General features: G+C 34.6%; 1 protein-coding gene across 6 annotated transcripts in view; it reads left to right on the forward strand.

Moving 5' to 3' along the window:
• Positions 1-1,116: 1,116 nt before the first annotated feature.
• LOC149776237 (zinc finger protein zfp-1-like) overlaps positions 1,117-16,562 on the forward strand; it is an 88,958-nt gene continuing 73,512 nt past the window's right edge. The window contains exons 1-4 of one of the 6 annotated variants that reach the window (XM_089942640.1): positions 1,117-1,448; positions 7,696-7,775; positions 10,533-10,587; positions 15,324-15,433. In XM_089942640.1, coding sequence (XP_089798766.1) covers positions 1,340-1,448; positions 7,696-7,775; positions 10,533-10,587; positions 15,324-15,433 — 354 coding nt within the window. In that variant the 5' untranslated portion in view covers positions 1,117-1,339. Of the gene's footprint in view, positions 1,449-2,252; positions 2,403-7,695; positions 7,776-10,532; positions 10,588-15,323; positions 15,434-16,562 lie in introns of those variants that run through there. The other 5 variants (XM_089942638.1, XM_089942639.1, XM_089942637.1 and 2 more) reach the window with 5 other exon arrangements.

Consider the following 16,562-nt stretch of genomic DNA (forward strand, 5'->3'; position numbering starts at 1 on the left):
CAGGGGCATGATTACCAAACCTCTATTAAAACGACCTTAAAATCGTATATGGCATGCCATCCATATATTTGTCTAACCTTGTTTAATGAAAAGATTCTGGTCTCAAATGTCTGGCATGATATTATTTTTAACTGAATAGGATGAGAACAGAAAGGTATATTAAGGCTTTTTCATGTTTGCTGCTCCCCATATCTGGAATATCCTGCGAAATGGGTTTCGGTTTCACGAACTCCTGTGGTGTCTTCCGCGGATCGATAGGAGACAACGATCTGTATGCTTGTGTAAATAACATTTTTTTAAACAGCGGTAAACTACTTTTCCTTCACTTTCTGTTTGATCTTCGGTTTGCTCAGATTGAGCATTGAAATGTAATTTATGCACAATGTTACCTTCAGCTTAATTTCTAACCGAGGCTTAAGTCATATTAGTTTTGAAATGTGTATAATTTAGCCTCTAGTCCATGTTTGGTCTTTGTTCTTTATGCAGATTTTTTTTTTCTGCGCTTCAGTTTGGTAATGGCCCACGTTTCTGTATGATTCAACTTTATATCATTGTTATTGCTGTTGATATAATTATGTATTTATATATTGCACGTATGCATCTAATATGTTTATCATAAATATGTAGGTCTTAAAATGTTTAAAATGTTTTTGTATTAAATGTGTGTGCGTATAATTGGTACGAATGGGGCTTTCATGATTGATCTAGATGACTTCACAGCGCTATCCATGTCGACGTCAAAATATATGTAAAGAAAACTATTGATTAATTCAGAATACATGTAGTTAAAAATGTTCACACATGTTTATCATTTGGGAAATAAGATTGTTATATCATGATTTCAATCCATTAGAGAATGGAAAAATTCATTGTTTTTAATAGATTTAAGCAGCGATATCCTTTGCTCACATTAAGTTTATGTAATTCTGCTGCCCAGGGGTAGAGCTGAATGACGAGTCATGTGACCATGTTAAGCAGTGCTTTCAAGGTCCCATGGTCGCTGTATATGGTTTGGAAGCATCTTTACGTCTAAAATATAAATGTTCCTCTGTCTATATCTGTTTTAGTTTATTATTTGTCGGAGTTATGGCTCTTCATAACTAGCATCCAACGTTAAACTAACAAGTTTTAAAAAAAAAAAAAAAAAAAGAGAAAATGTAGTGACAGGTGCCCACGTGCTCGATGTAAACATATCCCATAATGCATCACTGAAAGTTTATGCGCATGCTTATTGACCAAAAGTAATATGGCGAACGTTAAATTTCCTGTGCACATTACATTAGCATTTCATGGAATTATTCATGGATAATTCCGTCCCCACTACAAATAGACAGCCACAATGAAGGAAATGGTTGGGGGATGTTGTGTTTGTTCAGATGAGAGAGGTTGGGCCGAAAATCCGCTCGTATATTGTGACGGTCACGGATGTAATGTCGCTGTTCACCAAGGTTGTTTTTCTTCCCGAAGACCACATGTTATTTGTTTGTGTTAAAATCGCGGGAAATTGGCTGCGATTGTAACAGGGTTTGTTAAAAATTGAATTAACATCATTGGTAAACGAATAAGTAAATGGGGAGGAGAATTCCAATGGCTAACAATAAAACGCAATATTAATGGTATGTGGACTCTCCCACCCACGCAGTCCATTTACCCATACCATTAATTGAATTTATAATGAGCCTCTTACTTATAAAAAAAATGAATTAGTTAAGTAGCATATTCCATTCACTTATCAGTGCAAAAAATCCCAACCTTTTCCTTTCTTAGGTACAGGCACATGGCTGGTTACCTTTAAAAAAATAACAAGCAGTGACTAAAATTCCACAAACACTATAGTCTTACAACGCAAGACACATCACCAGATATTTTTGTTCAAGGGGTGATGGGTCTTACTGCTTAACTAATGGTGTTGTGCAGCGTGTTTTAATGTCGACTAACAGTAAATGAAAGTCAAATTTTCAGAAATATCACACACAACTGGCAACCAATAACGACGCTTTCCCACAAAGTAAAGTTATGTTTTTGTCAGACTTTACTTACCCTGATGTCTTTTCTCTACTAAATTCAAATTCTCACAAAAGAAATGGACCTGTTTTCAAGTTTTGTTGGCCTGCATTTCACTTGACTGGAAAGTGATGAAAGCCTGGAAAGCCGAAATTAGGTTAAGTTGAAATATTGTTCTTTAAGGAAACGAATAAAAATATATTATGCATCTTGGAACTGTAAAGCAATGTTTAATTTCATTCGAGAAACATATCCGCCACATGAACCTACTTAAGCATACTTTGGCATACCTCGACTACCATCACATTGCAACAAATTCAAATGTGTGTCAACGGAACATGAAACTGCATCCATTTGCTAGTGTCATATTTTCATTCCGCCAGGATAAACACAGCACAGTAAGTATATTAATTACACATAAATTAGTGGAAGAGGGTTGATATATGCTGCCAAATGTGTGAGATATTCCTGAAACTTTGACTACTTGTTCCGATGTCGATGACATCGGAACACGCTATACAATCCCGTTATTTGGACAGTAAGACATAGCACTGAAGCAAAAACAACATGTGCTATGTCTTAAATTGTAGGACTACACAAACAAATATTCCAGTTTCCATGTGCTGAGAATTGTCCTGTTTCTTTAACTGTTATTTGTCACACACTCTTGCAACTGCTGCACTTCAAACATGATAAGATACAAATTTTTTAAAATTAACTTGTATTTTTTTTTATCTCTAAATATTTAATGAAAAGCATTGTTTTCTTCCAGATTGTGGGTTGGCCATTGTCTAATTGCTCTTTCAGTGTCCTCCATATTATAAAAAAGAGGAAATCAATAACGAGTTCATAAGCAGACATGATACACATGTAAAACTCGAGAACTAAGTGCAGTAGACCTGCAGTGGTCGTGAGTCACTTTTAAATTATTTTTTTTAAAGGTGAACTCGTGTACAATTTCATACCCTTTCAGTTTCCAGCTAATAAAGCAGACATTATTTATTGGTCAACTGATTGCATCTAATAACACCACCAACCCCAGCAAACATGTTTGTGGCTTTCGTTGTTTGATGTTTATTAAATTGTGAGAATCTTTTATCAACCACCACATTGTCAGCTCCTTGGTTGTGTATGCAGTTAAAGTAGAAACACATGTTGGCTATTGTTTGAGCAACGATTGTATACAGAATTAATTGAAGACAATCACAAAGACGACTTACTTTACTCATGGATCAGTAATAAGTAACATTTCTGATAATGTTTATTTTGTCATAACACTTCAAGAACCTGGTGAAATTGTTAAATTTCAAAAGCTACACCACGATTGTATTATATTAAAATTCATACACGAACTCTTCCCCAAAATGATAATAAATGTTTTACACACTATTTCTCGTACTGAGAAAAAAAATTCTTTCCTGTATGAAAAAAATACATGTACATGTATTTAAAATTTCAGGAACCATGCCAAGATCATATTATATTCGACTTCATACGCGATCTCTTCCCCAAAATTATAATAAATTTTTTATACACTACTTCACATACTTTGAACAAAAGTATTTTTTCGTGTGCGAATGAATATACAAAATTTTGGGAGCCACGCTACGACCGCATTATATCCGAATTAGCGTTATTGCAGGGGTGTTATCGTGGGGTAGGACTGTATTTCATCATTACAATATTCACAAGTGGTAAAATAGAATATGGCAACTGTTGATTGCATACATTATATCTATGTATGGTTTGGGTTTTTTTCTTCTGAGAAATGAAAATTGACAGACATAATGTAATAATCAGGAGTTCTCTGTGAAAAATCGGGAGATATTAAGAGATCGGGAAGTAGGTGTGGAAATACTCCAAAAATCAGGAGGTTTTTTCTCCTAGCTTGAGAGTTGACAGGTATGAACTGTCCGGGCTTGTGGAATTTCTGTCAGGGCCAGTGAGTTTATTTAAGTCACCAGCCCAGGGCCTGTGCCTAAAAACAATTTCTTTCAGCACTAACCAGTACAGTACATAAACTATTTATTCCAGACATGTATATACTATCAGATTTGTCTACGCTAACTGTAGCCTGCATGTAAGATACACTGTAATTGATTGAATCATAAGAAGGATGCTTCTTAACGTTTAAACTAATTACTTGTGATTTCTGCTTTGCAGATTTATTTGTGTTTTTTGTGTATGAAAAACTAATGCTTAAGTTAGTACCGATGAAAACTGTTCTCAAGGTCTTTTACACTTCCCCGGTAATGTATATTGTTTCACACACAAGTCGGTCCCTGTTCTAGTCTCTCTGCCCAGAATTCAGTATTATCTCTCAGTGATTAAATCTTGGACATATATCATTTCAAGATATCAGTCCATAGGTGGTGTGTGTGTGTGTATAGGGGTTAGGTAATGAATATGTCAATTACATATAGTACAGTTGAACCTCATCTTTCGTAAATAAATTTATTGCAATGTGGTAATTTGTAATTTTTACATTGGGCACCATCACTTAATCCTTATCACATTTTTGCACAGCACACAATGTATAAATATTTATTTTAAAATTACATTGCTTCTTTAAAATTCCAGAATATGATATATGAGCACCTTCTTACTGTTGTAATTTTCTGCTGTCAGGTCTTAAGGACACACGGTACTAATAATATGGAAAAATGGGAACCAGCCTGGAAATGGGTGAACATAAAATAGAGTATATATGGGTTTGGCTGACCAGGATTGGTTAATAATGTAATTTATGTTTTAGGAAAAAGAATCTTTTGAGAGCTTATCATAGTTGTAAGTGAAAAAATATAGAGACATTGTTTTATTGATGAAATTTCAGTCCTTTAACAGTCTTGAGTTTGGAGTACTCATTACTAAAATTAGTACCTGACTCTTTGTTGTGGAATTGAAAGTACATGCTGGTCCAGAAAATGCCGTGGCTCATATCCTGTCTTCTACACAGAAGCTGACATACAGGTTTCTTCTATACCGATAAAAAAAGGTTTGATCATGAGCACTCAAAAATTTTAAGTTCTTGATTTTTTAATATCATGGTGTTTGCATAGGTTTACTATGGGAACTGAATTGGTACCTTGAGTCCTATAAACACATTATTAACCCACAATTCGACAGATATAGTTACGAGCATATCTCAGAAGCAGATTCAACTTAATGTGCAACCCAAATCTGGTCTCGTTCTGTCTCTCTTGCTTGCCGTGTTTCTGTTTGTATTCGAGGACTGGCTAGTATTGTCACGGGACCACGTGATCTGTCGTCTCATCAGAACTTGGAAAAACAGGGCAGTTTATGAAATCATGGTATCTTCCATGCAATATAATCACTACCTGCCTACGATATTTAATTTATAAACATTAGTCTAATTAAAATTTGTAGAGAATTACATATATAAAAGGAACAGTTTTATTTCTGGTCTCCTTTAAACTGCATAGAGGATTGCTATGAAACTACACACAGATTGTTTATAGCTAGTCCTAAATGAAAATGGTTCTGCAATGACATCCAGTATGGCCACCACTCACGGCTTGTAATTGATCAGTAACAATTAAGGATTTTGCTAGTTATAATTCTGAAATGTAAGTAAACTGCAGAAAATCTTCAGTGGAGAATATTAAAGCTTTCAATTTTTTGTTAATACTTCAAGAGTTCATGTTAAGCCCTTCCACATTGCCCATCTTGAAAATCCTGTGATCACCACCCCACCTGAATGGATGGATTTATCAACATGGTTTTATTAATGCTAAAACAACTTTTTAAGATATCTATTTGGTCCAAAATAAAAATGGTACTATGCCCTGTATGCCATCATGTCACACATCTTGTAAATCTTGTTACTCTTACTCCAGAATGAATGGTGAATTTTTTATTGATGTGGGGTATTCATGATAAGACTTCTAACACATAGTGTCTAGTTGAAAATGGGATAGGGTCCAGAGACCTCCAGAATGGTGAATGATAATGATGTGAGTATTCACCGTAAGACTTCTAATACATTAGTGTCTAGTTGAAAGTGGGAGGGTCCAGAGGTCTCCAGAATGGTGAATGACAGTGATGTGGTGTATTCACCATAAGACTTCTAACACATAGTGTCTAGTTGAAAATGGGATAGGCTAGAGACCTCCAGAATGGTGAATGATATTGATGTGGGGTATTCACCATAAGACTTCTGATACATAGTGTCTAGTTGAAAATGGGATAGGGTCCAGAGACCTCCAGAATGGTGAATGATAGTGATGTGGGGTATTCACCATAAGACTTTTAATACATAGTGTCTAGTTGTCCAGAGACTGGTGTCCAATATAACTGCCATAGTGGCCATCATATAAATTTTGTTGTTACTATTTTTCTTAGTTGGAAAGTCATATCACTATTTGGTTTTCACCAGGAGATTTCTTAAGAAGTATGACCAGAGGGACTTTAATTTAGGAAAAAGTTGAAATGTATATGGAGGGCTGGGCAGGAAGTAACACTCGGCAGTTACCAGTATCTGGTTTCTGCTTAAGAAGAAATAGGGGTGAGAATTTGGAAAACAACTATCAGGACAAGTTTGTGGGATTCCTGAAGGTTTGATAAATCTAGGCAATCGGGTCATATCTTTCTTGGCCAGCATCCTGACAAATCCTGGTAATTGGGTACTTTTCTTTTTAATGCTGTTTCAGCACATTTAGTTATTTTTTTTGTCGGGGTGGAAGGGGACTGTCTTATAGAGAGAGAGAGAGAGAGAGAGAGCAGATATAATTAGGAGATACAAGATATGAGATGAGAATTTGATAAACTTCATAAAGGGTCTTGTTAGAGGATGATTGTGGCAGAGACAGTAATGGAGAGATCGATTTTAAAGTGATCAAATATATCAAGAAACCTTGTAGCTTATTATGTGTATTTTTAGATATCAAAATTACTTAGTGTCTTATATGTTATACTGCTGAGATCTTCTCTCTCCAAAGCTAGAAGACAAGAACCCATCTGGTCAGACAAGTCTAATTAGTCCTGGATGAAAGTGGTGCTAATCAGACCTCAAATATGGCCACAGTGGGTGTCATCTTGAAAATCTTGCTATTGCTTCCCCTAAAAAGAGTTGTATTTACATGGAGTTTTCACCAGAAGACTAATTATGATAGCTTATTTTATCCTGACTGAAAAGTGGTGCAGATCTGACCTCATATATGGCTTCTGTGGTAGCCATCTTTAAAAATCTCATTTCATGGCTCCTTCTAAATGGAAGGTCACATTGTCATAGGGTCTTTGGTGTGTGGTTGGTCCTTAATAAAAATGATGCCAATCTGAAAATCTTGTTATTGCTTCTTCACCAGAATTGTGATATTAATAGGATTTTCACCAAAAATTATCTTATGATATCTAGTTTGTTGTTAATATAAATGGTGCCAATCTTACATCAGATTTTGAGGACAGTAAATACTGATTTTACTGGATTGAAAGATAAACTAAAGGTCTGACAAATTGCAGAGTTTATTATTTACTATTTTCTGCTTTTGTTTTATTATACCAAGACAGATGAGGGCCTGCGTTTGTTTTACTAATTTATTCTTAACAAAATGCATAAACCCAGATCTGCTGGTGCTTTGTGCATTAGCAGGTATGGGTCTATGCAGTTTGCAATTGGATCCACCTAATACACTTATATATGGTACAAATTAACTGTTTTGCTTTATTTTTCAGCCTGCTATGGCATTGTTCAGGTGCCTACTGGTCCATGGTTTTGTAGGAAATGTGAATCACAAGAAAGAGCAGCAAGGGTGGTAAGTTCATATATAGGGTCCTTGCTTGGGTGGAATTCTACAGGGTTCCTGCAGTCATGGAAATCCTGGAAAAGTTTGTAGATTACAGAAAAATTACAGAGTAGGGTCCCCCAAAATTTCACAGTCAGACTACATCCATGGATCTTACCGCCATTCAGAACCATTGTACTCATTGCACTCAGAAGAGGATAATAGGATGTAGTATTTCCAAAGTCAGCAGGAAAATGTTTTTGTGTTAAAAATATGTGTTGTGTAAGTATTATAGGTCATAATAGGTACCCATGAAATTGGTAAAGGTCTTGGAAAAGTTTTGGAAAAGTCATGAGTTACATTTGTTAAAGATTGTAGGAACCCTGATTCTAGAAAATATTCCCTCCCCTCCCCCCAGTATCCATCACTTTACTCAGATATGCAGTGAAAACAAAATTGTATCCTCAGTGCTAGGGGTGAAACAGTTGTCAATATATCTATGGATCGTTACTTTTTTCATAACAATACAAGAGGTGAGTCAATACAAAATGAGACCCTAGACATGTTCTCCAGTAGTCATAAATAATTATTGGTTGTTTGCCTTTTCATTCTTTAAATCAAGAATTCATTTGAGATTGCTGTAGCAGGAAATAGGCAGTCATTCCTGTCTGCATAAAAGAAAAACTATTGATAAACTCCTAATCGTCTTCTGCAAATTAACAGTACATGGTGGGTAATTCTGGTGGTTTGAAATATGTCCCCATTCCTGCCAAATCCATGCTGATTATTTTATCCCTTCAGCACACCATACCACTGATAATATATATCAGTGTAAAGATCACCTTCCAGATTTGTTCCACATGTCTGACTTGCATTGTTTTTTCTGTTTATTCACTAACCACATTACATGAAGTTTATCTGTTGTTTTGTATCTTGTCTACTTGAATCAGATTTAAAGGCTACATTTCTGATGTGTCACGGAGAGAAATATGTATCATTTAATTCAGATTGGAGGCTATTGCTTGTTCAAGTCAAGAGTAAAACGGTAATCACCAATCAGAACTAACTGGCATATTCATTGCAAGACACATTGAAAATATTCATATCCAAACTTGGACATTTAGATACAAAGCAACAGAGAAACTTCTTGCAAAAGTGGTTGTTAATTGATCTGTAAAGTATGTAATTCTTATGCGGGGAACAAGTTGTGATGTCTCCATTTACACATACACACACATTATATATATATATATATATATATATATATATATATATATATATATATATATATATATATATATATATATATATAAACAGTCACTGTAAATCTGTAAATGCTGATGGAATTTTTAAAAGCAAATTAGCAAAGAATTGCCACAGGGACAAATTCCAAACTGCACCAGTTATAGTCACCTTGTTAATTTATAGAAGGGGAGTTGGTGTTGTAAACAGTTTCCTTTTTCACTCACAGAATGAGTGTCTGTGACGAGGACAGTTGTTTTGCATCTGCAGTTGGTGCAATGTGAATGATTTGGTTGTTAATAATAATAATATTGACTTTATTTAAAGAGGGTAACACAATTAGCTAACAACTATACCTTGAGGCCCTCATACAAAGGTATTTATTTATTTTAGCTGCATCTTTGAAGCCATTGGATATATTGTGTTTGTAGGAAGGAAATAGAGTGGGCATTTCTAATCTCAACTGGAATACTGTTCCAGAGCAAAGTTCCAGAGTATTAGAAACTTTTTTTTGAATAATTCCTTATTTGGTTTGGGAATTTTATACAGTTTGATATACATGGATCACAGGGGAGTATTGCCAGGTAGCCTATACTGGAATAGTGACTGTAAATATTCAGGAGCACTATTATTGGATATCCTGTACATTAATTTGGCTTTTCTCAAATACTGTCAATCTCTCTGCATAATAAGGATCATTATAAAATTTGACACAATGTATTCAGTCAGGAACCTGGTTGATCCTAAATGAAAAATGATAACACTTGCATTGACATGGCAACTAGGCTGGTTATCTTGAAAAACTTTCTATTAGTCTTTCTTTTAAACCATTGAGAAGAATGTCCTATAAACTGACACACATTTAATAATAATATTAATAATAGTTTATCTTGAGATTTTTTTAGTTTTAAAAAATATACTGGTTTTTTGTTGTTTTCCAATGAAAGATTTACAAAACGTTTGTACATGTGATCGGTGAATAGTGCCAAATAATGTAAATTTTTCATCTCCTGTAAGTTATAGTGCAAGTTTTAAACGTTCCTTTTTATCCAGACATCTTTCTTGTGCCTAAGGAATTAAGTTCGATAGTGCTTATCAAATAAATGATTTAGTAGAGATTTTATCACTTCAGGTAAAGTTAATTATGATTAGTTATTGATTTGGTCAAAATTTATTTCTATTCCTTTTCTGCTTTTTCATACTTAAGACTATTTCGCAATAGACCCAGGTTTGTCAACATATCATGCGGACAAATGAACAGATTATTTAGAAGGAACTGATGGTCAGTTACGAAATTTCCTTTCGTTCCTGACACTTAAATTTTTTTAAATTCTTTATTGACACTAAATTAAGGTAAACGTAATTCTGTTGTGCAACAATTTTTTTCTTCACAGTGCACTTGTTTTAAATAAGATCATTATCAGTAGATAAAAGTACATGTGGACTGTAATTTTTATGGAACATTTTTGGAGATACATTTAGCTGATACATACATAATTCAATCCAGAACGACAAACTGCAGATCTGTTTTTCTGTACATTTCAGAAATGTGAATTATGTCCTCAAAAGGATGGAGCTCTGAAAAGAACTGATAGTGCAGGTATGTTGATGAATTCTTTTACTTTCTGAGGCATTGTATCCCCTAGGGGTGCAAGACTGAGAGTCAAAAATCTCCTTGGTGTCAAAACTGGGGGTCAGACTAAGTAAAAATCAAACTTTGGTATCAAAACTGGGTGTCAAATTAAAAATTTGGTGGTCTCTGAAGCACAAATGAGGGTAAAGGGAAACACTGTCTGAAGTTTTGTCAAACTTGGTACACATGTTAAGCAAGCAGGATTGAGGTGCCCTTTGATACTTAGAATTTTCTTCATTTAGTATTTTTTAGCTCACTATTTATAGACGAGAAGAGCTTGTTGTCAGTCTTCTAATGTCAAACATATTCCTCTAGTATTTGAATGTCCAGTATTGCCATTACAATGGACATCTACTTCTTGTGGGTTGAGCACTATTTTTCAGCACATGATAGGCTATACATGGTGGCAAGTATGATTGGTAGAGGAAGAACATGGAAAAACCATAGTAAGAACCACTGACCCTGAAAGCTACAGGCAGGCTTTCTCACATATCCATGTTGGATTAGTCCAGGACTTGAATTCACATGGAGAAAGGTGAGGTAGATGTGATTGGTAGAGGCTAGCACTTGAGACCATTCTGACACCTGGTGCCCCATTGCTGTCTTGAAAATCATGTTATTGCTACAGCTGCTGAATCAATGGTATTTTCACTAAAAGATTTCTCATTTTGGTCCTAAATAAAAATGGTGCTAAAACTGACATTCAGTATGGCCACCATAACAGCCATCTTCAAAATCTTATCACTACTTCTGCTGAACAGAAAGTTATAATGTCATTTTTAAAAATATTTCTACTCCTCCTGAATTGATGCTCACATGGACTTGTGTTTTTAACCAAAAGACTTATTATAGTGTTTTTTTTAGTCCGGAGTGAAAATAGTGCTGATCTTACATGCAGTATTATCACCATAATAAAAATCTTAATATTGCTATTCCATCTGAAGGAATGATCATATTCAAGTGAGGCTTCCACCAAAAACTTCCTAAGTGAAAATGACGCTGACCTAACATCCAGTATTGCTGCCAAAGCTGCTCTTATTGCTAAAACATATCATATGGTTTCAGCACTCAGCAGTTACAAAGCAAAAAATGGTGGTTGCTTGAACTCCTGGAATTTTTTCATGGGACTCTTGTTTATGTTGCCCTCGAAAATAAATTGCGACATGTGTACATTAATAAATAAATTGAGGGTACTTGGCCATAAGAGTACAAGCAACACAAGTTTCATATTTGAGAATGATAGACGATAGGGCGCTTCTGTTCTGGCTGGAGTATTTACATTAATGAGGCACCAGGTAGGGGATATGCCATCTCTTAAGTTTTTGCTGTACTGGTCATACTTCATTAGAGCTTATGTCATGGCATTAACTTCTGTCCAGTGTCCGTCATCCATTATCCATGTGTTTGTTAACACTTCTCTTCCGAAATTATTGTTTCCACTGAATCTTTACAGACACATTCGTCACATTTTATGAAAAATGTTACTTTCTTTGACATGGACCCTGAGTGGCAGAGTGGTCTAAAGCACTCACCTTTATGGATCACTACCATCACATCTCTGTCAGCGTGGGTTCGAATCTTGGGCTTGATCAATGTGGGTATGTGAGAAAGCTAGCCAGTATCATCGCGTGGGTTGGTGGTTCTTTCAGAGTTTTCCCTGGTTCTTCATCCACCAGTTATGCCGGCCACCATGTAAAGCCTGTCTTATGCTGAAAAATGGGGTTAAACCCAATAACAACAACTTTCTTTGAGTTTTTTTTTTTGTGTGACTATCTTCCAGCAGCAGCCAAGGGGTGAAATTGTTTCTTTGAAGACAGCCAATAAGCTTGTTAACAATGGACAGTCAATGTGGTGTTGAACTTCAATGTTATATTTAATGTTTCAAAGGAAACATTTATTTGTTTTGATTTGTAATATGGACTGAGAAATGCAGTGTGGTTAAATTGCCAGGGTTTTTCAAGTCAAACTGGTTTTTATTGGTATTAAAACAAACCATATACAATTTTTATTATTCTGCTTAATCATTCTTCACATTGGATAATATATGTCTATCCCAGCACAAATCTATGACATGTTTACGAAAGCTGTACCATGCTACATGCTTTTTAAAAAAAAAAAAATAATATTTATTTGAAATAAAATGTTTTTATGAACCATAACTTTAGACCGATGTTGCTACTAGTTCTTTTTATTGCCAACATGAAGCTGCAGAGCACCGCTCTTTGCTGTACAGAGTTATTTAATGTAGAGATGGAGTACAGAGTTATTTAATGTAGAGATGGGAGTACAGAGTTATTTAATGTAGAGATGGGAGTACAGAATTATTTAATGTAGAGATGGGAGTCACTGTAGATGAGCGGTCAGATATATGGGTATGAATTTAATGTAATAAAAATAGTACTAATGAGCTGCTTCCATGGCTTACTAAGACAAATCTCCACACTCTTTTATCATTGCCTCCCTCATGCCCATTAGTAATTAAAGAGTATGTATTTTTGAAAAGTGTTACATTTATCTTCATTTTTGGAATTTTTCTGACAAAATTTAGAAATAATTTTTTTAATTGTGCTCTTTATTCGAAATAAAGAATTAGGTAAATTGCATCTTTAGTAATTCATTTTGTATTTAAAGATAATTTATATCATAAGTCGGGTTATTAACCTGCTATTGTGCTTTTCTTATGATCTGTTGTTGTCAAATCTGGCCATAATTAACGTGTACAAACTTAAAGCTTCAGAAATTTAATAAAATGAAAGTTGAAAGAGTGAGCAATACTACAGTAATAAAAGTGAACACAGTGATAATAATCACAATGACCTATGAGTTCATATGAACAGTTCAGGATAAATAGGAAACGATAGGGATTTATAACCTTTGAAAACCAAAATCTCATGTCTCCATTTTAGACTTGTTAATGAAGTTCTACTCAAGATACCCGTTTAAAGCTGTGAAAAATATGAAGCCAAATATTAAAAACAATCAATGCAATTAGAGATAGATTTTATGGCCTTGGCAAACGTGTTGCTCAGCCATTTTGGGCAATCTTGAAGGCATTTTTATAATATATGATGTGTTCAGCTGATGTGTGATGCCATACTTGATAAGAGGTTTGGGTGGGGGGAGTATCAAGAAGTTACGCTTACATAAAGCTAAAGTTAAACCAATGTACATTGTAATAAAATGTGTTTATTGCATGCAACCATGAGAGAGTGAGACAGATTTAGGGAGAGAGATTGACATCACTTTTACCTAATGTCACTGACTTGGAAATAGTTATTGATAATTAGAGTATTTTTGAAATGTGTTACATTTATCTTTACTTTGGAATTCATAACTGACAAATAAGTGATTCCATTCTTTTCTTAAAATAACTAAATAGGTAAATTACTGCTTAGTAGTTTCATTTTCTATTTAACAAGAATGTGTATGTTTAATTGGGTTATTAACCTGGTACTAGTGTGCTTTTCTTATTCTCTAATTATATATTGTCAAATCATATCATGATTAACATTTAAGGCTTCAGAAATTGAATAGCTGGTAAGTTGAACAAATGAGCATTCACTGCATTAACATTCATGACATCCTTAGACTTAATAGGAATGGTTCAAGATAAACTGGAAATAATTGGGATTTACAACCTTTGAAACCAAACCTCTGCATATTTAATACTGCTGTGGAGCTTTTGTTGTGTACGAACATGTAAAGTGCCTGAACGAATGAAACCTGCTAATACTTACATGTCATTTTCTTTACCTTTTTTAAAAACAGCATATTCTCTCATTCATATTAAAATTGCTATAATTAAACTTTATATTTTTTGAAACACTCAGTCTCAGCATTCTTATTTGATTGCATTTTAAAGTGGGCAAGTCTTTGAATATTAAATGGCATTGTGTATAACTTAAAAAGAGCATTTTGCACGGTGTACTGCACCTGAGACAATAGGTAAGTTCCAGACAATGTAGTGTACATCCACGATTACGTAATTATATTTCAGTGACTTCTAATTGGGGCAATAAAATGTAATCTATCCACTACAATCCACAGTGTGGACAATCCAGGATGACCACTACGTCCTGTCTGTGATGGATACACTGTGAAAAGGATTAAAAACCACCCTGGTGACGTGGATTTTCCATAAAATGTGATGTGTGTACTGTAGCCTGTCATGTGCTGAAAAATGTGTTTAATCAACAAAACCAGAACAAACTTTGTACAACCTTAGTTTGAGATATTGCCTTGAAAACTACTTGATTTTGTTGAAAAACCCTTTGAATTTTGCCATTATTGCATGAATATATCAGAAGGACATTACAGCTGAAAAAAGTATTTATCACCTTTTGAAATTTGGAAAATTTGTTTTCTACATAATTTCTGAATTAAATAAATGGGAGAAAATATGGTGCCTAAATGATACATGATATGTGTAGTTACCAGATGGAGTAGTATCCCTTTGCTGTAGTGCCATACATTTAATTTATGTTTTTAATTCTTTGTTTTTACTAATAATGCAGTTATAAAAACAAACAGAACATTTAATTTCTTAAGAAAAATATTCACTGGATGTTTTGGAAGCCCTTGAAAACTCCTTGAATAAAAGCATCCAGGGCTGTTCAAACCATGTTAAAAACACAGATTTCTAGTTGTTCTTATTACATGTATTCCTATGGTTAATATTTGAGTTTCTTTTGTATTTTGCTCAGGCTGGTGCCATGTAGTTTGTGCCCTGTTCATCCCTGAAGCCTGGTTTGCCAATGTACAGACCATGGAACCAATAGTGTTAAAGAATGTTCCTCCAGAGAGGTTCAATAAGGTAAACCTATTACAGACTTTCCACCAGAATTGGAACTGAAAAGATATTCCTGTATTTTTAAATCTGATACTTGTAGAAATGTGAACCCTGTTATAAATCAGGCCTACAAGTTAATATAAATTTGTAGTCAGAAGCACTGGTAGGACTCATTGTATGAAAACTAATTGTCCAACAGGAAATTTACTTGCCTTGGACTAACGGACTACTACTAATTTTTAGCCCTGTATATATTGACTTAAAAAGGACATGTAAATATTAAAACCTTTGAGGTTATATAGGAAGTTTATTCATTTCCTTGACAGAAAATGTTGTCGTTCATCTTTTCAATGACTTTACAGTCCCCTCGCTACCACCACCATAATTTCTTTCTCCTTCAGTTTTTAGTTGACATGACCTCAAGGTTAGGTGAGATTTTGCTTTGGCCTTTTGTCTGGTATCTGTCAGCACTTGCTGTTTTCAATTAAACCATTTACAGCTAAATGTGGAACAGATTATCCAAACATGATGTCAGTCCACCATCAGATATGTCTACCATTACTAGAAATAGAAAAGTTTTATCAGTTAAATGTTTGCCTCTTCATCATGTTTATTACCAGTCATTACTTGTTTTCCCTAGCTACGATGTCGTAGCCTCAACTTGAATTGTTGTGGTTGAGGCTACGAACCAATCCCATATCATGTAATGGAGCAAAAAAAATCATCACTAAAGTCAGAAAAACAAACAGTGTAGAAATCAACTACATAAGGATAATCATGTTGTGAAAGAAGTTAAGCTTATTTTGAATTTATTAAGCCCTTACATGGTAAAATAAATTGGCATGGTTACTCTAACCTTATCCTGTCCGCCATGTCAGATAACGCAAGACTCTCGCCGTGACCGCTTTTCTATGTAAGGCTTGCCAGACAATATTTTGGATATACTACGCTGTATTATTATCAATCAAGTGGCGAATAATCGCTTCTTGGTGGAATTTCAAAGTTGCCGATATACCGTATTTACTTTTAATGCGCAAAATTTATTACCCAAACGGTGCAAAATTTTTACTATGATTTGTTTACATTTCCAAATAAGGCATCAATGTCCTTATATGGCACACAAACAAACGAGGCTGAGAATGGAAGTAATCAT

This window comes from Sinohyriopsis cumingii, chromosome 18 (assembly GCF_028554795.1).
Source record: "Sinohyriopsis cumingii isolate HCF-2022 chromosome 18, ASM2855479v2, whole genome shotgun sequence".
NCBI classification, from domain to species: domain Eukaryota; kingdom Metazoa; phylum Mollusca; class Bivalvia; order Unionida; family Unionidae; genus Sinohyriopsis; species Sinohyriopsis cumingii.